This window comes from Ailuropoda melanoleuca, chromosome 1 (genome assembly GCF_002007445.2).
Source record: "Ailuropoda melanoleuca isolate Jingjing chromosome 1, ASM200744v2, whole genome shotgun sequence".
In the NCBI taxonomy this organism is placed as follows: Eukaryota; Metazoa; Chordata; class Mammalia; order Carnivora; family Ursidae; genus Ailuropoda; species Ailuropoda melanoleuca.
Window position 1 is genome coordinate 195,168,175 of NC_048218.1, and position 26,767 is coordinate 195,194,941.

The 26,767-nt window shown below is 36.4% G+C and overlaps 1 protein-coding gene across 6 annotated transcripts in view; it reads right to left on the minus strand.

Moving 5' to 3' along the window:
* Positions 1-26,767, minus strand: part of CNOT4 (CCR4-NOT transcription complex subunit 4) — a 137,062-nt gene that overhangs the window by 35,093 nt on the left and 75,202 nt on the right. For 3 of the 6 annotated variants that reach the window (XM_011235241.3, XM_011235239.3, XM_011235243.3), the window contains exons 4-8: positions 26,483-26,569; positions 25,635-25,736; positions 24,789-24,914; positions 21,363-21,487; positions 2,013-2,070 (exon numbers count right to left, since the gene is read on the minus strand). In XM_011235241.3, the coding sequence (XP_011233543.1) occupies positions 2,013-2,070; positions 21,363-21,487; positions 24,789-24,914; positions 25,635-25,736; positions 26,483-26,569 (498 nt within the window). Of the gene's footprint in view, positions 1-2,012; positions 2,071-21,353; positions 21,488-24,788; positions 24,915-25,634; positions 25,737-26,482; positions 26,570-26,767 lie in introns of all 6 variants that reach the window. The other 3 variants (XM_002927618.4, XM_011235237.3, XM_011235242.3) reach the window with 1 other exon arrangement.

A 26,767-nucleotide genomic window follows, 5' to 3' on the forward strand; every position in this document is an offset into this window, starting at 1 on the left:
ACTAGATTCTTTTGCAAACTAGATGATTCCCAATACTTAAATTTTAAACAAAATGGAAAGATCTCATCACATTATTTCTAAACACATCATTAATTTTTGTGATAAATCTTTATGATTCTTAGGTATTTAATTCAGAAGGAGTTCAAAAATTTGACAATGAGATAATACTCTTTCTTCCAACCACTTATATAAATAAGACACCTCAGCACTGACATGTTTTACAAAAATGAAAACATGACTAACATTGCTGTTGAAACTTGTCTCCTTGTACCAACAGGTAATATTAATCCATGGATACATGAAAACCAATTTTAGTTTTGTTTTTTTTTTTAATATTTTATTTATTTATTTGAGAGAGAAAGAGAGAACACACAAGCTCACACAAGGAGGGTGGGGCAGAGGGAGAGGGAAAAGTAGACTTCCCGCTGAGCAGGGAGCCCGACCAGGGCTCAATCCCAGGATTCTAGGATCATGACTTGAGCTGAAGGCAGATACTTAACCAACTGAGCCACTTAGGCGCCCAATGAAAACCAATTTTTAAATAGCCCTAGCCATCTCATTAAGAAATTTCCAATATAATTTTAGTGTTTGTGTTTAATGATTAATTTTTATCACAATCTGTATTTATACAAGGTGCTTTGATCAAATAAAAGCTATGAATAAAAATTCAGAAGAAAGTTCGTTGGGGGACACCTGGGTTGTGCAGTCAGTTAAGCATCCGACTCATGGTTTCAGCTCAGGTCATGATCTCAGGGTCCCGAGATTGTGCCCCCCAACAGGCTCTGCACTCAGTGGGGAGTCTACTTAAGTTTCTCTCTCTCACACACAAATAAATAAATCTTTTAAAAAAATTTTAAAAAGAAAGAAAATTGGCATTTAAAGCCTTGTCTCAGAAAAAAGTATTGTTTCCAATTGAAAATTCATGTCTATTTTTGAGAGAGGTATATGCCTGTCAAGAATAAACTATACTGTATTAAGATAAAATTCTGTAATGGCAGAAGTAGAAGAATGAGTTCAAGAAGAACACAGAATGATGTAAAATTTCTGATTGTTTAAAAAAAAGTGTGTATTTTTTTAAATGAATGAGAGCAACAAGATATTCTGATATTTGAATCCCTTAGATACTTATTAAAAAGCAACGTAGTGCTTTTATTTAAAATACCAATATTTACAATATCCTGAAAATTAAATCCTTTACAGTGATTCTTAAGTTAATATGAAAAAAATCTTTAATGTTAACCTAAAATATACAAAGGATATACAGATTTTCAAATTCTTTTCTGGAACCTGTGAGCAAAAATTCTGGAAAAGCAGTGTATTTTAGATCTTCAAGTTTCTCACAAACATTGTGGGAAACTGGCCATTCTTTATAGAACAGATTAGAAGTACATTTTTCTGTACCAATGTAAGAAGGTGTACAGAAACTTATGCAGTGAAAAACACACACCTAGACAAGATGATACAAAGGAGTATACAAAGATTAAGGCCTCACTCAGTATCACTGTGGATACAACTCTGAACTATTTGGTTTATTATTTCAAAGCCCACAGTCGTTTGGCGGAAAGGGAAAACTGTTGGGCAAGGACGCTGTGAGAAACAGAAAATTAAAGTTGACAACAAGCAACAAGGGGAGTATATAGCAGAGAAACAACTCTTAAAATCAAGAATGAAGAAGGCATGCTAGTCTGAGACCATTTTGGAGTAGGGTCAAAAAGACCAGTAGTATCAGTGGATTCTTAGGACACTAATATATCGCCACACAGTAGAATAGAACATGTGGTCATAAGGATAATTCTGAGTCATCAAGAAAGGGCTAAATTATACTCTTATGCAGTATATTCTACGGAAGAAAGGAAGACTAATTATAATAGATTTTAAAAAGATACCCACTAACAGTATTTTTAAATTGTTTCAGTATTTGAAGTATTTCCGACTACCTAGAAAATTCACTTGCTTAGAATGCCGTTTCAGGGAATGAAGATAAATGAAGCAATACAGAATCAAAATCTTACCTGCTGGGAATTGTCACCATTCCCTATACTGAGAGAATCTGAAGGTTTGTCAATGGGGCTGTAAAAAGAAAACACATCAAATAAAATCAGAGTAAAGTCATTCTCACACAATAAAAACAAACTCCCCAAAAGCAAGAAAAACCGACATTTTATTATCTTAACATTTGCTGATGCACTATGATGCATAAAGATATTAGCTGAGATGCTGAGGATACAAAGAAATAAAAGATCAAATCCATACCCTTGAACAATTTATATTCTAATTAGATTCTCCAAAAACAATGGGTGAGACAATAACTTATGAAAAAAAAAGTACTGCCTAAAATGAGTACTGTACGTCAAAAATTTAATCCATTATTCAGTTTTGTGCACATGATAAACACATTCCCCATTAAAATTCTTGAAATAATACTCACCTATTTTTCCAGGTGTTTAACAGAGGGCATAAAAGTCACTCAAATGTTCTCTACAGGTTCTTAAGAGCAATAAATTTCCTTTACTACTTCAATATCCTACTTACAACCCTGAAGAAGGCATATATGTGTGTATAAATGCACACACACAAAACAGAAACTTTTGCATAAACTATTTACTCTTAAACGGACATAAAACTTGACTTCCATATAGGGAAAATGCAGTACAACAGTAAAGTAACAGAATTGCTGACTTAAAAACAAAACAAAATCTTTACAAGTATTACAACAGTGATCTAGCGAGGCATTTCCATACGTGTATTTAACCTACCACATGAATAAAAGATAAGTATTAGTACCCAAATATTAATATGATATTATATATTAGAGCAAAACAAATTAAGATTCCAAATTTCTCAAAATTATTTTATTGGCTAGAAATATATACAAAATTACCCTGACAGCCAGACAATTTACTGGTACCACATTTAATTACTGTAGAAAAATTTAACAAGGGCTAGTACCCAACGACAATACCCAGCGTATCTTCTGCATAAACATCACCAGATGCTTGTGACTCTTGACAAATAGGTCTGGGATTCACTAAATAGCACCTTTAGTTATTATTTTCACAAAATAGCAATACATCAATTCATTTTATGGTCAAATGGCTATTACAAATAATTTTAAGATAATAGCTTAGAGCCCACTAAGTTTGGAGACATTTGGGGAAATGAGATAGGTACATACCAACAAATATCAACCAGTGCCGATTACTATATGAATTGTTTAAACCATAAATGCCACAGGTCTTTAAAAGAAAGAGAAGCCACCATAAGTGGGGCAATTAAGAAACATTTCCTAGGGGAGTTCATATTTATGTAGATCCTCAAAAAGATTTATACATTAGGAGAGGGAAGGGAAAAAGGAGAAAAGAACATTAAAGGTAGGAATAGCAAGTGTATCATGCATCAAAAAGTCACAGATGGGTTTGGGAAAAAGTTAAGTAATTAGTTAAGTAATTACTTTAGCTAACACACAGGATGATTTTGACAACAGTGGGAGGTAAAGATAGCCAAAGGGTAGACACCAGAGGCTAAGGGAAACTGTTGAGCATAGAAATGATATAAACAAAACAGTATTAGAAAGATTTGGTGGTGGCATGAAGAACAGACTGGCACATAGTACAGATGATATGAGAGGAACTTGTTTTATTTTCTAAAAAAAATTTTTTTTGTGGTAAAGCAGACTTAATATAAAATCTACTTAACCATTTGTAAGTGCACAGTTCAGTGGTATTAAATACATTCCACCTTGTTGTACAACCATCACCACCATCTATCCCCATCTCTTTTCATCTTACAAAACTGAAATTCTATAAACTCCCCATTTTCTCCTCCCTGTCATTATAATTTTGACTACTCTAAATAACTCACATAAGTGGAATCATAGAGTATTTCTTTTCCTTCCTTTTAGAGCTGAATACTACTACTTTGTATTTATACCACATTTTGCTTGTCCATGCATCTGGCCACAGACACTTGGACTGCTTCCATGTTTAAGCTACTGCAAGCTAGCACATAAGTGCACAAATATCTCTTCAAGATACTGCTTTCAATTCTTTTTGCTGTACACCCAGAACTGAACTGATGGGTCATATGGTAATTCTATTTTTAAGGAACCGCCATACTGTTTCCCACAGTAGCTGTACCATTTTTTATGCCCACCCATAGAGCACAAGGGTTCCAATTTTTCCACATCCCTTCCAACTCTCATTGTTTTCTGCTTCTTTTTTACTTTTATTTTTTCCTTTTTTTACTGTTTCAAGTTTTTATTTACATTTAGATACAGAACTTAGTGATTCTGTTTTCTGCTTTTTTGGTAGTAGCCACACTAATGCGTCTAAGGAGGTATCTCATTATAGTTTTGATTTGCATTGACCTAATGATTAGTGATGTTCAGCATCTTCTCATGTGCTCAATGACCATCTGTCTATCTTCTTTGCAGAAATGTCTATTCAAGTCCTTTGTCTATTTTTGCATTAGGATACTTGATTTTGTTGCTGTGTTTTAGGAGTGCTCCATATATTATGGTTATTAACCTTTTCTCAGACATATGACTTGCAAGTATTTTCTCCCATTCTGTGGGTTGCCTTTTTACTATGGACAGTGTCTTTTGAGTCACAAAATTTTAAAATTTTCATTAAGTCCAATTTGTCTATTTTTTCTTTTGTTACCTATGCCTTTGGTGTCCCAGCCAAGAAATCATTGCCAAATCCAATGTTGTAAAGCTTTAGTCATGTGTTTTCTTTTAGTGGTTTTGTTGTGTGAAAGAATTTCAATCTAAAATAGAACCGGAGAATATAAGATGGAGAATCTCACCCATGTGCCCCCAGAAGGTAAACCTAAGGACTAAAAGACTGATTCCTCCAAAATGTCTGATTTACAGAAAGTGGATAGTGTTGGGGCGCCTGGGTGGCACAGTGGTTAAGCGTTTGCCTTCGGCTCAGGGCGTGATCCCGGCGTTATGGGATCGAGCCCCACATCGGGCTCCTCCGCTATGAGCCTGCTTCTTCCTCTCCTACTCCCCCTGCTTGTGTTCCCTCTCTCGCTGGCTGTCTCTATCTCTGTCGAATAAATAAATAAAAATCTTAAAAAAAAAAAAAAAGAAAGTGGATAGTGTTGAAATTTTCTTGGGTGGGAGGATGATCAGAGGTTGTCCTATATCGACCCTGGCAAGTTTTGCCAGAGGAATGGATGGCACATGGCTCAAACTGGATTGACCTCACATAATGGGACGACTTGAGATTTGTTAGCGTGACTGGAATGATTTTCATTTGGTCGGGAAAATTTTCAAGGCTGGTTTCCTGTTTTTGATTTTAGCGTACTCTAACTGAACTCTCCCCTCTTTCCATTCCTTGCCCATAAATACAACCTACCAAAAAACCTTCAATGGACTCGCCTGTAGCATGCTACAGTTTGCTTGTTCCACACTGCAGTCCCTCTGCTATTCCTGAATAAACTTACCTTCCTGAGCTTGCCTAAGTTTCTCACTTTATTTATAGTCAATAATTATTTTAGGTCTTACAATTAGGTCATTGATCCATTTTGAATTTTTGAGTATGGTGTTAGGTAAGGTTCCAACTTCATTCTTTTGCATGTAGATACCCAGTTATCCCAGCACCGTTTGTTGAAAAGACTTTTCTTTCCCCCACAGGGGAAAGGGTCTTGGTACCTTTGTTAAAAATCATTTGACCCTATATGTGGTTTATTTCTGGGTTCTCTTTTCTATTCTACTGGAACATGTATCTGTCTTCATGGCAATCCCATGCTGTTTACATTACTGCAGATTTGCAGTTATGCTTAGAAATTAGGAACTGTGGGCCCTCCAGTTCTTTTTTTTCAAGATTATTTTGGCTATTTGGGGGTCCTCTGAGATTCCACATGAATTTTAGGATGGGTTTGTCTGTCTGCAAAAAAACCCACAAACAAACAAACACCATCACTGGAGCACCTGGGCAGCGCAGTCGGTTAAGTGTCTGACTCTTGGTTTCAGTTCAGGTCATGATCTCAGGGTGGTGAGATTAAGGCCCATGCTGGGCTCCGTGCTCAGCACTGAGTCTGCCTGAGATTCTCTCTCTCTCTCCCTTGACCCCTTCTGCTTGTTTTCTCTCTCCCTAAAATAAGTACATCTTTAAAAAAAAAAAATCACTGGGATTTTGATGTGGAATGCACTGAATGTGTAGATAGCTTTGGGTAAAAGCAACATTTTAATACAGTCTTCCAATCCATGAACATGGGATGTGTTTTCCTTTATGTATTTTTAATTTCTTTCAGCAATGTTTTGTATTTTCATTGTATAAATCTTTAACTTCCTTGCTTAGGAATTCCTAAGTATTTTATTTTTCTTGACACTATCGTGAACAGAATTGTTTTTGTAATTTCCTTTTCAACTATTCATTGTTCACATTTAGAAATACAACTGATTTGTGTGTTAACTTTGTACCCTGTACTAAATTCATTTATCAGTTTTAACCATTTAGATGTCTCTTCTTTTTCTTGGCTAATTGCTATGGCTGGAACATCCAATAATGTGTTGAACAGAAGTGGTAAAAGTGGTCATTTGCCTTGTTCCTCACTGTAGAGGAAAAGCTTTCAGTCTTTCACCACCGAGTATGATGTTCACTGTGAGTTCTTCATATACAGTTTTTATTATGTTGAGGTAGTTTCCTTCCAAGGTTGTTTGTCATGAAAAGGGCGTTCAATTTTGTCAAATGTTTTTTCTGCATCAATTGAGGTATCGTGTTTTTTATCCTACATTCTGTTGATATGACACATCAAATTGCTCAATTTTTTTTTATGTTAAGCCATTCTTGCATTCCAGGAATATACCCCCACTTTATCATGATTTATAACTCTTTTAATGTGGTAGATTCTGTTTGATAGCATTTTCTTGAAGATTTTTGCATCAATGTAAACAAGGAGTACTGGTCTGTGGTGTTCTCATAGTGTTTTTGGCATTGGTACCAGAGTTATGCTGGCCTCAGAATGAGTTAGGAAATGGTCCCTCCTCCTCAATTTTTTGGAAAAGTTTGAGAAAGACTAGTATTAGTTCCTCTTTAAATGTCTGGTAGAATTCACCACATTTTCTTTGTTGGAAAATTTTTGATTAGTGATTTGATCCCCTTAGTAATTATATGTTTACTCATATTTTTCAATTTCCTCATAATACAGTTTTGGTAGGTTTTGTGTTTCTAGGGATTTGTCCATTTCATCTAGGTTATCCAGTGTGTTGGCATACAATTGTTCACAGTACTCTCTTATAATTTTTTTAATTTCTGTAGAATCTGCAGTAATATGCCCACTTTCATTTCTGATTTTAGTAAAATTTGAGACTTTTCTGTGGTTTTTCATAATCTAAATCTAACTAAAGGTTTGTTGATTTTGTTGATCTTTTCAAAGAACCAACTTTCAGTTTCACTGTTTTTCTCTACTGTTTTTCTACTATTTCATCTTCCTCTGCTTTAATCTTTATTTCCTTCCTTCTGCAAGCTTTGGGTCTAGTTTGTTCTTTTTTTTTTTAATTTTTTTATTTCCTTAAGTTGTAAAGTAAGGTTGCTGACTTTGAGTCTTATCTTGTTTTTTAACGTAAGCATTTATAGCTCTAAATTTCCCTCTTCGCATCCCCTTTGCTATTTCCCATAAGTTTTGATGTTTTATTTTCATTTTCATTCATTTCTAAGTATTTTCCAATTTCCCTTGTGATTTTTCTCTTTAATCCATTAGTTAAGAGTGTTAATTTCCACAATTTTTTGAATTTTCCAGATTTCCTTTTGATAATGATTTCTAACTTTATCCAGTATGGTATCTAGATTTTTAAATCTACTGACACCTAATTTGTGGCCTAACATATAATCTTATCCTGGAAAATGTCCATGTAAACTTGAGAATGATGTGTATTCTGTTGTTGGAGAGAGTGTTCTGTATGTGTCTGTCAGATTCAGCTGAATTATTCTATTGTTTAAATTCTCTCCTTACTAGGGTGCCTGGGTGGCTCAGTTGGTTAAGCGTCTGCTTTTGGCTCAGGTCATGATCCCGGAGTCCCAGGATCGAGCCCCAAGTCAGGCTCCCTTCTCAGTGGGGAGTCTGCTTCTCCCAGTCCCTCTACCCCTTCTCCCGCTCGTGTGCTCATTCTCTTGCAAATAAATTAATTTAAAAATATTTTTAAAAAATAAATTGTCTCCTTACTGATCTTCTATCTGGTTATTATATCCGTTATTGTGAGTGGGGTATTGAAGTCTTCAACTACTATTGTAGAACTACCTCTCCCTTCAATTCTGTGAGCTTTTGCTTCACATATTTTGATGCTCGGGCCTTAGGTGCATAAAGGTTTAAACTGTCCTATCTTCCTGCTGTATTAATATACAATGTCCTTTGTCTCTCTTGATTTAAAGTCTATTTTGTTTGATAGAATAGCCACCCCTGACCTCTTTCGTGTACTATATTCATGAATTATCTTTTCTCATCCTTTCACTTTCAACCTGTTTGTGTCTCTAGGTCTAATGTGAGTCTCCTGTAGATAGCATATAGTTGGATCATGTGTTTTTATCCATTCTGCCAATTTGTCTTTTGACTAGAGTTGAATTAATTTACATTTAGAGTAATTACTGATAAGGTAGTGATCATGCCCTTTATGCCATTTGATTTCTACATGCCTTATAGCTTCCCCCCCTTCAAATTCCTCCATTACTGTCTTCTTTTGTGTTTAGCTGACATTTTTCTAGTGAAATGTTTAAATTCCTTTCTCATCTCCTTTTGTGTATATCTTAGAGCTACTTTCTTTGTTATCATGGGAATTATATTTAACATCCTAAAGTTTTAATACTCTAAATTTATATCAACTTAATTTCAATAACATACAAAAACTCTGCTCCTTTACAGTTCAATCCCAACCCCTTTTAGTTTTTACACTAATATATTGAACCTTAAATGTACTGGTTTCTTAAATCATGTAGGAAACAAAGTATAGTTACAAACCATTGTTACAATCACACTAGTTTTTATATTTGCCCATTTATTTACCTTTACTAGTGTCCTTTCATTTCACCTTGCAGGACTCCCTTGAGCATTTCTTGCGGGCACATCTAGAGATCACGAACTCCCTTAGTTTTTGTTAAGGTGGGAATGTCTTAATTTCTCTCACACTCTTTAAGGACAGTTTTGCTGGATAGAGAATTCTTGGTTGACAGTTTTTGTCTCTTAGCACTCTGAATATATTGGCTCACTGTCTTCTGGCCTTCATAGTTTCTCATGAGAAATATGTCGATAATCTTATTGAAGAATCCTTCCACATAATGATTAGCATCTCCTGCTGCTTTCAAGACTCTCCTTGTCTTTGGCTATTTACTAAAATTTTGATTTGACTTTTTTTATTTTTGATTATGAAATTTTGATTGGATTTTTGTTTGAAAACCATGTGTGTCAATGTTCGTCTCTTTGAGTTCATTTTAATTAGAGTTCCTTAAGGTTGTCCCATGTTTATATTCATTTCTTTCATCAAATTTGGGAAGTGTTCACCTTCTCCCCCACCCCCCAAATATTCTCTCTGCATCTTTCTCTCTCTTCTCCTTCTGGAACTCTGACAATGCATATAGTGGTCTGCTTGATGGTGTCCCACAGGTCCCTTAGGCTCTGTTTGCTTTTCTTCAGTCTTTTCTCTTTGTGTTCCTCAAACTCATCATAATATTTCCATTGCCTTTTCTTCAAGTTCACAGATTCTGCTACCTAATCAAATCTGCCTTTGAATCCTCTAGTGAATTTTTCATTTAAATTACTGTACTTCTCAGATCCAGAATTTCTTTTTGGCTTCCTACTTTTTATTGATATTTCCCTTTTGTTCATACTTTTTTTTCCTGTACTTTCTCCACAGCTTCTTTCAGTTCCTTAGGAATCTTTAAAAGAGTTGCTTTAAAAGTCTTTGTCTACTATATCTGCCATTGGGTTTTTTTCAGGGACAGCTTCTGTTGATCATTCTTTTCTTTTGAATAAGCCATGCTTTTCTGTTTCTTTTACATGCGTAACTGATTTTTTATTGAACACTGGCCATTTCAGCCTAGTAACATAGTACCTCTAGAAATCAGGTTCTCCCCCTTAAACTGTTTGCTTTTTGTATTATTTGTTTACTTTTTTGCAGGCTGTCTCTGTGCAAAAGATCAACCCTAGGTATAATTTTAAAGTCTTCTTATGTCTTTTCTGAGCCTTTTTCTGGCCATGCACAACCCCATATATGCAGCTGTTTTTGAATGTCCTAGTCTTTAATATCTACTACCCAAGGAGAAAAAGGAAAAACTGAAAGGGGAAAAGAGGGGAAGGGCACTAGTCCTTTAAGTCCCCTGGTATCATTTCAGCCAGAGGAGGAGGGGCTTGCAACAATGTTTGCCTGCTTCTTTGTCTGCACCTCTGTGATCAGAAGCAGTAATCAGCAATTAGAGCAAAGATCCTCAATATAAGAAAGACAGGGTCTGTTTGCCCACCCTCACTCCTGTAAGCTAATGCAATCTGCTCCAGGAATATGTACACAGCTGCCTGCCACATGACTGGGGGTAGAGGATAGATAGCTGCTTTGGCCTAAGAGCTGAAACTGACCAAAATTAACCCAAGTCTGTCCATGGAATTTGCAAGCCTTCAACAGATTTCAGAGTTCCAAAACAGCTACATCAGACAGATTCTCCCAGCGCAATTGTTGTCCAGGTGGGGAGACAGAATCCTGGTGCTAACTACTCCACCTTAGTCCCCAAATTTGCACTATTCTTATGAGAACAAAGGCTTAAAGGTCAGAGGAAACAGAAATAATGGAAACAAAAGGATGAAAGAAAGACAGTACAAAGGAAGAATTGCAGTGTCTTCATCTCAGTTCAGGTTTTCAGCCACCACCATTAACGAGCACTAAATAGTAATTTTCAATATAAGTAAGGTTCGTTTCTAATGTAAAGGGCAATATATCAAAATACTGCATTCAGAATAAATCTTGATGTTGTTTCTGGATTACAACTAATTAGAACAACTTATGTCATCTAGTCCACCATGCCAATTGAGGTTTCATAACTACTGACTGATAGCATTTGATGCTTTACATGGGAAAGGTTTACCGAAGATGCTCAAAAATTTCTACATCAGTGACATCAAACCAAAGACAGCTGCTAAAAAACCAGGATTGGGGCAAGGTATCAGTAAGCTTATGTTCCACTCGATTTTAATATATTCTTCAATTTACCTTAAAATTAACTATTCAAGGAATAATAAATGAAAAGCTTTAAGAATAATGATACAACTAGAAATTGTTTTTATTTCCTATGTGGGCTGTAAAAAGTCAATTATAGTTAATGCTGCCATTGTAAGTGCAACTTTATCAGTGCAAAAGAAAATACAGATGGGAGAATCCCTGCAAATGCCTGTATAATTTCAGGAGAAAGAAAAATATATTTACAAATTCCAATTCCAATAAATGTGAACTCCTTGGATCTCTAATGGCTGGAAAGGTAACACTTATACCAAAGCTACCACTAACAAGTCCGAGTTCTCACAACTTCCCTAGTACTGGATGTTGAACTTCCTTCCTCATCAAGCTCTCTGTCTGCTTAAGTTATAGCCATATTAAGTATTTGCTGTTTTATATTCAACATCCACCAACCCATTATCACGCCAAGAAGGTTAAGAAAGTAAAATAAACTTTAATAAATACCATATTTACAAGGAAGAAAGACACCTACTCCATGAAATGGACTATTCTCTGGTCAAGAACTGCCAAGTCCTCATGATATCAGATAAAACAAGATCGGGTACACTAAAATAAACTGCACAGGGCTTTTTTATTTAAAAACAAGTAAACAAAAAATCTACAGGTTTTCTTTTCTTTTCTAGGTCAGCACAAAGTTTATTAGCCACTTCGATTCAGAAAGGCCTCTTTCTGAAGAAGTCTGTTTCTCTAACACAACCAGGAAACACCAAAACGCACAGGAGCCCCACTTTCATTTGCATCTCAAATTACACTAGAAGCGTATCATAGAGCAACGGTAGTTGTCTCCTGGGGTTCCCTGGGAATGGTTCTAGAATAGGCTCCAGCTTCAGTTCTGGTCCCAGGATTGGCTCAGGCACTCTTTGTGCCACTGTGCCTAGTGTGGACTCCAGTGCTGGCCCCAGATCCAGTCCTGCCTCAAGCGGTGGCTCTAACTCCAGGCCTAGCTCTGACTGGCCCTTATGCCATCCGGGCTCCAGCTCTAATGAATCCAATTCTGGCTCCAGCTTAAGCTCCAGTGGTTGTTGCCACTCATCCACCCGTCTACAGACAGCACAATGAGCCTATGTTTCAGGTATTTCCTCTGTTCCTGGGGATTAACTTTCTCCTGGTAGTAATACCCAAAAGCCTCACTCCAGGGGATCCAGGGGTGGAGGAAGTATAGCATATTCTCATGTATGTTCTCCCTCAGTAAACAGTTGGTCGTGCTGGATGAATTCGGTTGGCAGGAGTGACTGCAGTACCTCCCTGCTGTTGGGTGGCACAGAGTAAATCACCTCATCACTGTCCTCATGTTCCACACTGGAGCAGGTAATGCCCCCTTCCAATGGCTCACTGAAATGTAGTAGGAAGGCAGCAGAGATGAGTCTTCTTCAGCAGCTAGTGCTCTTGGCTCCAGCTCACAAAGCCCATGATATGGCCATCACTCCACAGATTCCTCAGGTGGTCATGTGCCAGGTCCAGATTTTTGTACAATGATGTCCAGAACGGTAGCTTGCATGGGGAGGCGGTGGTGTTCTCTTGCTTAGTGTAGTCAGCCCAGGACAATATACCCTCGATCCTAGAGTTCTGGCCAGCTTGTCCCTCAGTATGCTCAGCTGCTCCAGGTCAAGGTCTTGGCCAAACCAGGAGAAGAACTGCCAACTGAGAGCAGGGCCCTGCAAGCTCCAAGAGGGCTTTGGGCGGGGTGCTAGAAAGACCACTGATTCTGAAGGTTTAAGCTGAGCAGACTGAACCAGAGAACCAAGGCCCAAGCATTTGAGTAGCTTCATGTTAGAAATAATCACACAAAGGGTATCTGATTTTGGCTCTTGCTTCAGACCCCGGTAGGTGTATCCAACCATGACGCTGATAATGTGCAGTTCCCCTGTCACCCTCAGCAGCCCCTAACACTGCCCTTTCTGGAGCCAACTGAATGTTGTTCTACCAGAGTCAGGTAGCCAAAATTACACATTAAACCCTGACTCTGCCCCTTCTCAGGGGTCAAAGTTTCCTTGTTTGAAGTCAGAATGCTGAACTTCTGGAGACCTTATAACTGAGGATTCCTGTCAATGGGGACTTCAGCAGTCAGTGACCCACTGCCTTCCTGGAATCTCACCAGCAGCCTTGTAGGACAGTAAACTTCTTTCCACTCTTGAAGATGAAGGGCTGGTGGGGAGTTTGGGGCATGCAAGGCTGGGTTTCTACCACAAAGGCTTTGTGAAGTAGACACTTCAGCAACTCTGTAAACAGGACTTCAGCAGGTTCACCTCTCTTTGGTTAGAGAGTCATACTGATAGCTAACCAGGTGACTCAGTCCCTTCAGCTCCTCCAGCACCTAATACAGATGAAAAACAACAGCTTTCCTCCAGCTGTGAACACTTCTCCAACTGTTCCATCTGTGGTCCAGGTGGGCTCCAATGCAGGCATTTTGGTGATTGACTTTCCATGCCTCCAACTCTGGCAGTAGCTTGATTAGGATAGGTAATTGGCTTAGCAGTGCTTTAAAGGTATCCAGAACCTCCCTTTTCTTTTTGTCCAATTCATGGGGTTTCCTCCAGAAGCTGCTAATGTCTGGTCTGATGGAGGTCTAAAGAGGACATCCTCACTGGGGCTGTGTCTTCTATCAGAGGTAGAAGACATCCTTGTGGTCTTTCAGTTGGCTGATGGATTTCACCAGCTTCTCCATCTTAGCGCTTAATTCCAGGTTCCAGGATTCAGTCTCCTGCTGCTGGCTCTCCACAGGTACTTTGAGGTCTGCCTCTCCTTGCTCCGACTGAGCCCTCTGAGCCTGAATCAGAATTAGAGAGATTAAACATCATCTCAGCCAACTGGGTAGGGCCCTGAGGAAAGGCCTGACAGTTCCAATAGAATTTTCACAAGTTCTGCTGTAGCAACAAGCACTCAGGGTCCTGGCCGCAGCAGGCACACTCAAGAGTTCATTTGGTCCAAGAACTGAAGGAATGGTATTGTTAGCCTTGGAATCATTGTTGCCCAGTAATAATGCTGAGAGAAAGAGAAATCAAAACACCTAAAGTCTTTAAATACCACACAACTGACTGAAAAGCACTGGATTCAAGTGGGACTAAGCAATTCTAAAAGGTAGGTGGGTGTCATAACACAATCAAGGTATTTCCAGAAGGCAACGCTGTGTGTGTAAATACCTGTAATTGAAAATTTGTAAACATGTAACATCTTCATATAAATAGTCTTACTGAGTTTTTTTTTAAAGTTCTAGTCCTAAATAGTTCTGAAATCTATAGTGAGATTACAGATTTCTCAGGAGTAAATATTTTTCAACTAACCCGAAATGTGGAATCCAGTGCTATGGGGTGTTAAAAAAAAATGTGTTATTTATTTTTTTGAAATATAAAAATATAGAATGTGTATTCAGAATCTGTTTCTGGAGATGCTGATTCATTTAGTCTAAACTGCAACACCTGGTATCTGATATTACTACACTAGTGAAAGTGAAGAGGAACACTGTTACTGGATTATAAAGCTAGAAGGAATCATTAATATCAAATTCAAAAGGTTTTACAGATAAACTACGATCTACAAGTATCTGCAAGTAGGCAGTGTGACACTGCTACACCTCTGTTTGGATCTTCAGATGCTAGCTTCTAACTTGCCCCAAAGACAGTGTTCAGACTTGACTTCTTTCTACTTCTTGGTGGAGATGCCACCAAATTCCTGAAAAGAGTCTCTTGGCGGCTTTCTAAAATTTGCAACATAAAACAAGTAGTTACGTAGGAGAAGAATCAAAGAAAAGACCACTTTCCAGACTGGGAGTGGGACAGAAAAAATACCGAGAAGTTCTAGTTCTCATGTTCGCCACACTGAAAAGACAAAGTCTCCATGACTGTGCTAATTATGGTTGCATTTCAGAAGTAAGGTATAATTTAATGTCAATATAATGGACATTTCCAAATTTCACTGTCATGTTACTGTATATACAAATACATGTTCACACTGCTCCTAAATTAAATACTCCATATTCATTTAGAAGAATTCATTTTAATTTTTCGTGCTTGCCCGTCTTAAATAACTGAATCAACTTTTGCTATTGCAAGGGACAAATTTAAGTTACAGACAGGTAGCTTGCCTTTACAAAGTTTATTTGATACAGGCTTCAAATATACATTAACATTTCAAGTATTACTTTACTACTAAAACATGGCCACCTTTTACATAATGTGGCACAATGAGCTATTAACATAGTAAGAAAAAATGTGTCAATAATCTGAACTGATTATGGTTTGGCAAGTATGATTTTTAACTGGAATTTTCTCAATAATTTCAGGATGTACTGAGCATGAGTGAAAATAAATGTTGTGATTACTAGTAAAAAAAATTCAATTATTCTTTTTTTTTCAATTATTCTTAATATTAAAGTTGAAGGATAAACATCCACCATCCTGAACATACAGGCTATGGCCAGTTTTCAAAAGCAGCCAGTAAAACTGTCTCCATCTATTCATTTTAATTTTGTATTTCAGTAATAAAGGTTGCTCTTTGAAAAGATACTATATACTTAAATAGCATTTAAACACACAATTGCTCATTTAACTATCCATCCCCCCACACTCATTATACCCCACCCTCTGGGGAAAAAATATACCAGTGGCTCTCTAACTTTTTTGAAAATATTCTATGTAGGTGGAATAGGACACCAGAACTCACTTACTAGTTTTCCAGTATGTATGTGCACATGTGCAGTAACTTTGTATTTCCAAATACAGAATGGGAATAAAATTTCTTAAAAGAAATAAGAAAAGAGACTCTGAGAAAAATGGTCAGAAAAATCTTTTAGCTCACTAATTTTAATATACACACCCAATTTTTGTAAATCTTACTAATTCATCTACTTAGTTTACTAATAAGTAGCTCTGAGTTTCATGTAAAAAAAAAAAAAGTAGGGACCTACAAACCATTTATCTATTATAAAAGGGGGAATTGCCTTTTTGGGGATCCATTTTTTTAAAAAAATGTAGGCCACCTCTCATGGCACCTGTCCATAGTTTGAGAATCACTGCTGAAATCACCTCTATCTGTAAGTACCAGCACACACTGGTGTAATTTATAATTATTATTAGGTCATGGGTCCTCTCTCCAGAAAAATCTACACACACGCACACACACACACACACAAAATATCTGATAAATTTCAGAGAGTTCACAGATGTGCTAAAGTCTATTCACGATTTAACAAGCTCTATGCGAGACTATGCTCAACAAGTCTCTGGACTGTACCTTTTCTAAATCATACCTGACTAAATGATGTCGGGGTAGGAGAACAAGATTCATGCAGGGAACACTACCATTCTGCTGAATAAATAAGGCACTCTGACTATGCCCGCAGTCTATCAAAGCTTATACCTGATTTTCAATATAGATAAGCCATGTTTTTAAAAAGACATGCATTCTCCTTTGATGTAATAAAAACTGACAAATTCCTAGTCATTTTCCTCTCTTTATTTTTCCTCTACTGCCACCAAACCGTGGTTTAAGAATAAGCTTTTGCTTAAAATACCATTAATTCCCTGGGTGTATAGTATATCCAATTTATCCTGAGATAATAAGCCTTACAGACCTGAGATCTTCAACGTCAAACTACATATTACTTGCGACACAGTCTTAAGTCAATTAGTTTGATTCGTGTTAGAGTTTCTGATTCATGTTAAAGTCTCTTAAGAATTTTACCTTTTCTAGACAGAGCAGTGGCAGAGTGGGAGAATGAGCCTGGGCATAAAAATGACAGAAACTTTGGTCAGAATCTGGTCTGTCACTTATTTGTGTAGGATACTGGTGAATTATTTAAACTCTCTGAGACTTGCCAGGCCCAGTTTTCCTTGCCAGTAAGTAGTAAGGTAACAATGATATCTACCACACCGGACAGCTGAGACTGAAGGCACACAAAAGACACCAACCCTCTTCTCACCTAAGTCTGAAGGTGAACATCCCCACTCCTTCAATGGTGGCTTGTCTAAGCCACAATATCGTCATAACCACTTACCTTGAGTGATCTATATACCCAATAATTTGCTCCCCAAATTCTTATGTAGGCCTATGCACTGTCCCTGGGCACAGCAGCCCATCTAGCTACTATTCCTTTCACAGTTTTCAGTTGGGGCACAAACAGTGTCTCAACCTAAATGAAGGTATTTCAAAGTCCCAAACTTAAAATAGCCAGTCCTTAAGCATCACTACTTCATGCCTTATCTCATCATTTGTATTCATCATTTCAAAGTAACATTAATATGGAAAAGTAGCACATCTATACTCCATCTGACTGATATACTCTGGAATGCATCATAATGGGGGGTGGTGAGAACAAATGACATATTCCCTTTTATAATTTATTGTTCATTTAAGCAAAACAGGTATAAGACACACTACAGAAACTTCACTTATATATGTGTATCAGGACCATGTCAGGGTTCAGTGAGGATTCAGTAGATATGATACTCTTAATATTTGTGCTCTGGCTTAATTAGAAATAAGAGCAGGGGCGCCTGGGTGGCACAGCGGTTAAGCGTCTGCCTTCGGCTCAGGGCGTGATCCCGGCGTTATAGGATCGAGCCCCACGTCAGGCTCTTCCGCTATGAGCCTGCTTCTTCCTCTCCCACTCCCCTTGCTTGTGTTCCCTCTCTCACTGGCTGTCTCTATCTCTGTCGAATAAATAAATAAAATCTTTAAAAAAAAAAAAAAGAAAGAAGAGCAAACTACATTTTAGGTTTAGTGTCAATTCATAAGGTTCCAGGTTTTGTTTTCCTGCAATTCTTGTAGAACTGCTATTCACTACATGTGAATGATGAGAAGAGACAGAAAGAAACCATTCTTTTTCTTTTTTTCCCTAGAAAGCTTAATTCTCAACTTATCCTGAATAAGAAAAACGTATCTCCTGGGTAGGACCGTGGAAAGAGTCATACTGTTCATCTTTCTAACTTGACAAGGCTTCCCTATGGGAAGAAGGAAAATTATCTACAAATTCATCCCCACCACTATACTCTGTATAGTGACAATGTGGAAATGGAGACCAAAGCAGACCTTCAGTAGTACTGACAGTCAGTTGAACTTTATCTTTTGCAGGAGTTGGCATGGAAAGAAAACAAGCTACAGGAGCTTGCCAAAACAAGAACTCTCTGTACCTTGGGCCATCAACTGTCCTTAAATTTGGGGGACCTGAATTAAACCAACAAAAAATAACCCTTCTCCATCCCCAAAGAAACCTCCCTATATTGCGGACTTATGCAAAACACAGGTAACCATGTCAAAATTCATTCTGGTCCTAGCTGAGGGTTCAGTAACGCTGGTTTTGGGCAGTTATTAAATGAGTACGTTGTTTTAAATCTCCCTTTCTCTTCCTTTTTACTCCGTGGTATCTGGACATTCCCCTCCTGATACTGAAATAGTTATAAATGTGTTCTGACTGTACTTTATATGAAGGCAAAGTCAATAATATATTAGTAAATCTAATAATAACTGATCACAAAAAATAAGATGAAGAAAAACTAAGTACTTGTTATAAATGCCAAAAAGACATTTAGTAAATGTCAATTTTCACTTTCAATCTAAAGAAAAAAACTCAACAAATTAACAATAACAGGGTATTGTCATTATCGCAAATAAATGGTCAAAATCACACTTACAAGTGAATAAAACACTGGAGGCAGTCTTATAAAATAGGGAGATAGCCCTATAAAGAATGAGACAAGGATGCCTGATAGCACCACTTTCTAACACTGGTCTTTAATTTTTAGCCTCAAAATTCTCAAATAGGAAGAGGTGGTGGTGGGAGATGCAATACAATAAAGCAGGAAAAACACACCAACAAATTCTTTTCTAAGAGACACAAAAGACTTGGAGAGATATACCATACTAATGGCTAAGAAAACTCAATGTTATATTGCAGAACAGAAATTCTTCCAAAATTGATTTATAAATTCAAGTACTTTGAAACACAAATAGAATGGTCAACTAATTGGGAAAAATGAGCTCTATATCATGCACATACAACACTTAAATACATCAATAAAACATAACAAACAGATACGATTCACAATCTATAAGAAGTTCATTCACTCTATTAATCAGATACAAATTAAAATGAGACAGCTTTTTTTATCAAAGTGGAAAATGTGCAGAAAAAATATTCAATTCAAGGAAATAGGTACTCATCATCTTTGACTCAGCAGTTCTACTTCAAAGAGCATCAAAGCTATAACCAAAATGTTTATATGAAAAAATGTTCATCAGAGTGTCATAAATAAGAGCACCAAAATGAAAATAATATACACCATCAGGAGGTTGCTTTAATAAATTTCAAATGCTCATGTATAATGAAATACCATGCAGCCATAAAAAATATGTTTTCATGACAAAGGAAAATATTCATAATAATGAGTATTAATAAGCTTTAAAACATAACAAACCAATGTATTTTGATATATATACATTCACAAGAAGGAAAAGGACTACAAAGAAATACACACTGCAGGAAACACATCAAATCATTTTCAGGGAAAATGTCTTGAGTATTGAGATCACATACAATATTTACTTTCTTCCGTATGCTTTTATATATTTTTCAAATTTACTTAAGTAGAAACATATTACTCTTATATTCGAGAAATAAAAAACATTATCTCAAAGAGATAATCTAAATTTTAAATTTCTGGTCTGAATTCTCTAGGGGCTATAAACCCAGAATATGGTTTTAATTAGAATGACATTTTTAATGAAAACAGTGATGTATATAAACGTTAAAAGCATCTGAAATAATTTTTTACTACAATAACCCCATTCTTATATGAAGCACTACTGAGTTAGCAACCAATGAGGTAAGTAATAGAATATGGTTCATAATAAAATAAACATCCAGGAGTAGAAAGGAGTAAGTACAAAAAGATCAACGGAAAGGGTCAAAGTTTATCATTCCAAAAAGATTTCTTTCAGACTTAGCTTTAATTCTTAGCTCTGATATAAACAAATTTCACATAGTTTACTATACAGTAATTTTATGTTTTGCTCTGTGGCCTCTTTTATATATATTTATATACATGTGTATGTACATGTGCATATGAGGGTGTGTATATAAACAAATTTGGATAGCCTTTTAAATAATCTTTACCATCGAAGTGAATAAATTTAACAAGGACTTCAAGAATTTAAATACAAGAATAGGTAGCTGAAGAAACTGACCTGACAACAATGTATGTAGTTATTATTAGCTATATTTGAAAAACAGCCCTTATATTACCTTAGTGCTAAATGCTAGACTATAACAAGTAACAACCAGACATTTAGAATATCACTTTAAACAAATTTAACTTTGGAATAAGTTTTTAAAAAAAGAAAATCAACACACCTAAATCAATTATAGCTATTTACTTTAAATGAATTCATTTTATAAAAATTAAACTTACCAAATTAAAAAAAAATTACAAGATCCTAACACATCAAACGTAAGGAACATTCAGGATAGAGTACAACCCCAAAATTATTGTTTTTATTAATCATACCATTTTCTGATAGGCCATAACCAAATATAACCCAAAATGTGAAGATTACCATATCAGAATGAGACTCAGTACCTTAGACTATAAATTTATTTAAACATTGACATAATACAGGTCTACACAGAAATAAGTTGTTTCATAGATGAATAAGATTCTGAATCCTCCTCATTCAGAGGATATAAGATGTTAATGATTCCTGTGACTAGAAAACCACAAATATTTTTTTCCTCAACATACAATGTTTCAGATAACTCCCACTCCCCCTTTTACAATGTGTTCCCCGTCATTATATCGGGGGGGGGGAACCTTAATTAGGTAATAAGAGCCTGTCATTAACCAACATCCCTTAATTCCTTTTTTTTTCAAGGAGGGTGTTCCCAGGGTCCAGGGCAGTGTGCAAATCAACGCAAAGGGGTAGCCATCAAGCGGCTCATCTGAAGTATTACCAGGGAGCAGGAAGCAGCAAACATTCAAACCCAGAAACTGTGACTCAACATTTCCTATATAATGCAACAATTCTGCACAAATGATAGACACTGTCAAGAAGAATTCTGCCTGAAGAAGGTGTAAAATGAGAAGAGAGGATCGACAAAGATGAAGGTAAGGTGTCTGATTATACTAATATCGGTACTTACGTATCATACCTCTGCAGCGGTGTCACTTTGTTCTTATTCTTATCAACTGAACCCGTAGATAGTTGAAGAAAATTGGGGTTTAACTTATATAATTCTTGAAGTAGTTTCTGTTCATATTCTTGGTGCTTACCCGCCTAATGGAAGAAGAAATTAAAACTGCAGTGGGGTTCACAAAATGGCTGGTATAAAATAATGACTTACTTGCCGAATTATTAAAGATATCCTAAATAAAACATGTAAGGGTTTTTCATGGCATTAGAGAACCATGTGAGAATGATGTCACAAAACTGCTAGACCAATGAAAGTTCTTCCAACAAAACTGCATGATATATATGCCATTAATTAATGATTTCATCAACCATTTATTATGCAGAAAAGCATATTAACAGACAACTTTTTTGCCAGCTCAAAAAACTAGAGGCCCGGGATGCCTGCTTGGCTCAGTCGGTTAAGCATCTGCCTTTGGCTCAGGTCATGATCCCAGGGTCCTGGGAATAAGTCCCACATTGGGCTCCCTGCTTGGCAGGGAGCCTGCTTCTCCCTCTTCCACTCCCCCTGCTTATGCTGTCAAATAAATAAATCTTAAAAAAAAAAAAGAAAGAAAGAAAGAAAGAAAAGTAAAGAAAGAAAAGAACAACTAGAGGCCCTTTTCAACCTATAATGAAGTCTTCTAACAGGCCATTACAGAATTTTCTGAAGATCACCAAAAATAATTAATTTCTCTAGTACACAGATGAAGAGTCTTAATACATTTTTCACTATCTTGACACAAAGTATAAATTCCATTGCTTTGTTTTTATATAAAAATTAATGTATTTTAAACTCCAGTTTACAGCTAGCCCCTTTGTTTCTTTTTTGTTGTTTTTAAGATTTTATTTATTTGACAGAGAGAGAGAGAGAGAGAGAGCGAGCACGCGCTAGAGAGCACACACGCACAAGGAGGGGGAGCAGCAGGCAGAGGGAAAGGAAGAAGCAGACTCTCCACTGAGCAGGGAGCCCGATGTGGGGCTTGATCCCAGGACCCTGGGATCAGGACCTGAATCAAAGGCAGACACTTAACCAACTGAGCCACCCAGGTGCCCCCAGGCCCTTTGTTTTTATAAATAAAGTTTTATTGGAACAGTCATGCTCATTCACTTACTTACTATCTATAGCTTGTCTCTGCTACAACAAGAATTGAGTATTTACTACAAAGTCCATATAGGCCCAGAAAGCCGAAAATATTTACTAATCGGCTCTTTACAGAAAGTCTGCAGATCACTGCTCTGTACACAACAAAGAGAAATCTGTATTTACTGTAGTTGGCTGCCGTATATCAGAAGACAATGTCAGAAACACTATCTGAGAAATTAGGCAAAGACTGCCTCTGGAAATTAGTCATACACAAAAATAAATTACAATGAGGGGCACCTCGGTGGCTCAGTCAGTTAAGTGTCTGCCTTTGGCTCAGGTCATGATCCCAGGGTCCTGGGATCGAGTCCCACATCAGGCCTCCCTGCTCAGTGGGGAGCCTGCTTCTCCCTCTGCCCCTCCTCCCCCCACTCGTGCTTATGTACTTTCTCTCAAAAATAAACAAAATCTTAAAAAAAATACAGTGAAATTACTTTGAATAACTTTTTACTATATGCATGTACATCATGACTGAAATGACATTTTTACTTACCTTCAGGATTAATTATTTTAGAAGTGTCATCTAACCAGATATTACAGGAAAACCAAACCCAGAACAGGATAGATCAAAACAAACACAAAACAATAAAAACAAGCAAGGGCAACATCATCGAATCAAGTAGGACTGTATCATATACACTGCACATTGCATTGTGTCCTGTTCTAAGGGGGCTCCTGCCTGTTTCAAATGGATCTATAAATATTTCATATGATACTAAATCTTCAATTATGCAGTAACAAGGAAAGATCTTCTGACTTTTGCCATGATATAATTTGTTCAAATTTCCTTTCTATATAGAGGAACTCTTTTAATAAAGAAACCTCTTCTCAAATTAATTTTAAACTCACATAGAGAAGGGCAGATGAATTCATCACAACAATATGAATTTTAAATTATTTAAAAAAATACAGTTAGATGTGGATTTTACATCTTTAAAACATGCAAAGCCTTGAAATTCTTTTCTACAATCAATACTTCAGGAGACATTATGGCTTTCATTAGCAACTAAGAGCTAAAACTCAATACTCAAATGATTTTACAGGGGCAGTCCACAAAGACTGGTTAAATCCCAGTACAAGTCAGTTCCATGGGAATGTCTGTCCATTTTCGTTTACAATTCAATAATACTCAAAAACAAAATCAACTAGGGCTTAGAGATTCTTTGACAGAAATTTTCACTATAATAGTAGCATGAGTAATGCATATTCTCTACATGTCAAAATTTAGTTTGGAATGGTTCAACCTTAAATTCTATCCAGAACGTTTCACCAAAAAAAAGAAAAAAAAAATCAAGAAGCATTTATTAAATAAGAAGTCATCTGTTATTTTAACACTGTTTTTGGACCACACAGAAATACGATCAAGAAATTCCAATGGATCAATTATAATGGGGCTTTAATCTGAATAACTCCAAATTAAAAAAGAGTAGTATTTCATTTTAACAATCTGCTCTTAACGGAGACCCTACTATACCTTCTCTAGTTTGACCTGGAGAGTCCAAGGTGGCAATCAATGCCCCTCTACCTTCTAAATGAAAAGTATTCCTGCAAAAGTCTACAGCAACAATCTGATGTCCTCATCTATAATAGGGAAGTGCAGCATTGTGCTCTGGTATAATCCTTACTTAATATGCATATGGTCAACATTTTTACTTGTAAAGTCACGTTTATAATACTACAAATTGAAAGGAGAACAGAGAACAGGAAATATTTTAAAAAAAACACAGTATAATAAACCTTCAATTCACCCTTCACAGGACACTGACTCAGTGTACACTTTCACGGGGAGAACCATTTTATAAAAATGTTAGGTTATCAGAAACATTTGATAGGTTATTATTTTCTAGCAGGTTCTGTAAAGAGTGGAAATTAGGAAGGAAAAAAACCCCTCATAATTACAGTAACCCACTTGGCTTCCATTTTGTTGATATTCCCCCTAAAGTAGCATTTACCAAAATGCTTTCCTTGGTCAATTAAGTTCTGATTGTACATTCTTGGATATGTATTAGCATATTAAAGACTCTGAGAAGTCCTGCAGGAAAGAAAACTATCTTCGTTAATCTAGCATTTTCAAACTTAACGGACTACAGACCCATTTTTATCATAACAATATTCTGTGGAACTGACATTCCATGGAACACTGTTTGGAAAATGCTACTTTAATAACAATAAAAAAAAATCCCTAGTTTTTGCTTTTGCAATTTTAATTTTTAAAGAAAAATACTCCCTTTTCTGCAAAGTTTATAATTCACATTAATTTACTACCTGCATTTCCTCTTTTGTGAAGCTGGCCGCCTCATCCCCCAATTCATGTAGATACATGCAGTCAGGCTTTGGACACTGCATATTCTTTAAGAAGTAACTGCAGTATTTTGTTGTACCTAGGGATGCCTGCAGAAAGAGTCAGGGAGGGGGAAAAAAGGACCCAAAACGTGAATTGACATAATGAGAATTTCCATGTTTGGTGTTTTCACTTTACCTCAAATGAGGCACAGACATGACAAAACAAGAAGTATGCCTCTGAGTACGGAGAACCAAACTATTACTAGCAGGATCTATTAAAGATGATGCTCATTTGGAAGAACTAAAGAAAACACCTCAGTTAGGTTTTCCAGAACTTGAGTACCCAAATCATCTTCCTTAGAGATAAGAAGATACATAAAATCTACTTCATGTTACAGAAGTCTGGCACCTTAAGCAAATTCTTTTTTCTAGTTATGCCATCCTTTTTCCATTTATACAAAGCATGGTTTAGTGTGGCCCTTTACTCAAACCTTAATTATCAATGGGCAAATCTTTAAGTACTGACAAATTATAACCATTATCTACTGATGATAAGAATAACAGATCCTATTTTCACAAAATAAGATTACGTGTAAATACGGATTTCTTAAAGATTATCACCAAATAATGAATGTATTTATTCCTACCTGGTAAAACAAGACCCTACATAAGCTGGCAGTAAACAAATAAGCTATCATAAATTAGTACAGATGCTTAAGAAGCAATCTTCAAACAGACTCCCTCCAAATGTAAGAAGTAAATGCTAAGCTCTCTATTTACTGTATTTTCTCTCTTCCCCCTTAAAAAAAATCAAGAGGACCATATTACCTTAAGTGTTCTGCCATCTACTACCACATTGTTGACACACTGTATGGCTCTGAGAGCATCTTCTGACCGGATATAGGTTACATAAGCACTGGCACTTGGACCCTAAAGTGAAAACACACCGTTACTAGTTTCAAATTCAAGAAAAACTTGAAAAAAATAATTCCTTTGCACTCTGCCTAGGGAATTCTAAAGGCCTTTACTACTACTATCATTAGTAATAATGACAATAATCAGAAGTAGTAGTAGCTTTGATTAAAACATATACTAGCTCATCTTAAAACAATTATCTGATTTTAAGTAAACTAAAATATAATATGGATAAAGTATCATCTCTGGCTTGGTATTTATTTTTCTAAAGTCATTTGACAGGCTCGTCAAGGTTACAACAAATTTTGAAAGTTAGATTTAAAAAAATAAAATTTAAAGACACTGTGTCAATTATGTTCTCCCAAAAATAAATGCAATTTGCAAGAGTATTCTATCTGCTAATACCAGCATAACAAAGATGCTCTATTAAGTTTTCAATACCTGAAAATATGAATTAGAGATCATCTAATTATTACACTGCCTGATAATAGACTCAACTCCCCCTCCCCCTCAAACCATCACCTAATCTTTTACTATTTCTTACTACTATCTTTACTATTTCTTACTACTATCTTACTACTATTAAGTCCTGAAGTCAAATGAGCACCAGAAATTCCCCCACCCCACCAGTAGAGGTCACTACACTGCTTAAATCCTTGACCTCAGGCTTCCTAATCCCAGAAAGTAGATTTTCCTTCTGAACAGCCCAGGTCAAGCCTAGACCATAGGGAGGAAAGGCAAAAATCCCTATAATTAGTTACCTGTGAGCCTGCATATGATGTGCTATTATTGATGACAACTTTATGTATTTTACCAAACTTCCCAAAATATTCTGGTCGTTTTAAAACCTATAAAAGAAGAAGAAATAAGGTATAATGTGTCCCCATTTTCATCAACGTTACCCTTATAATGGGAACATACACCATCCCTCTTCAGTGAAAGGAAAATAATTTTTAAAGTTTTCTAATAAATGTGACTACTTCCTATTTACAATTTCTGTGATTAACCTATAGGAAATCATCAACAGAGTCCAAAAGCTATTTTTA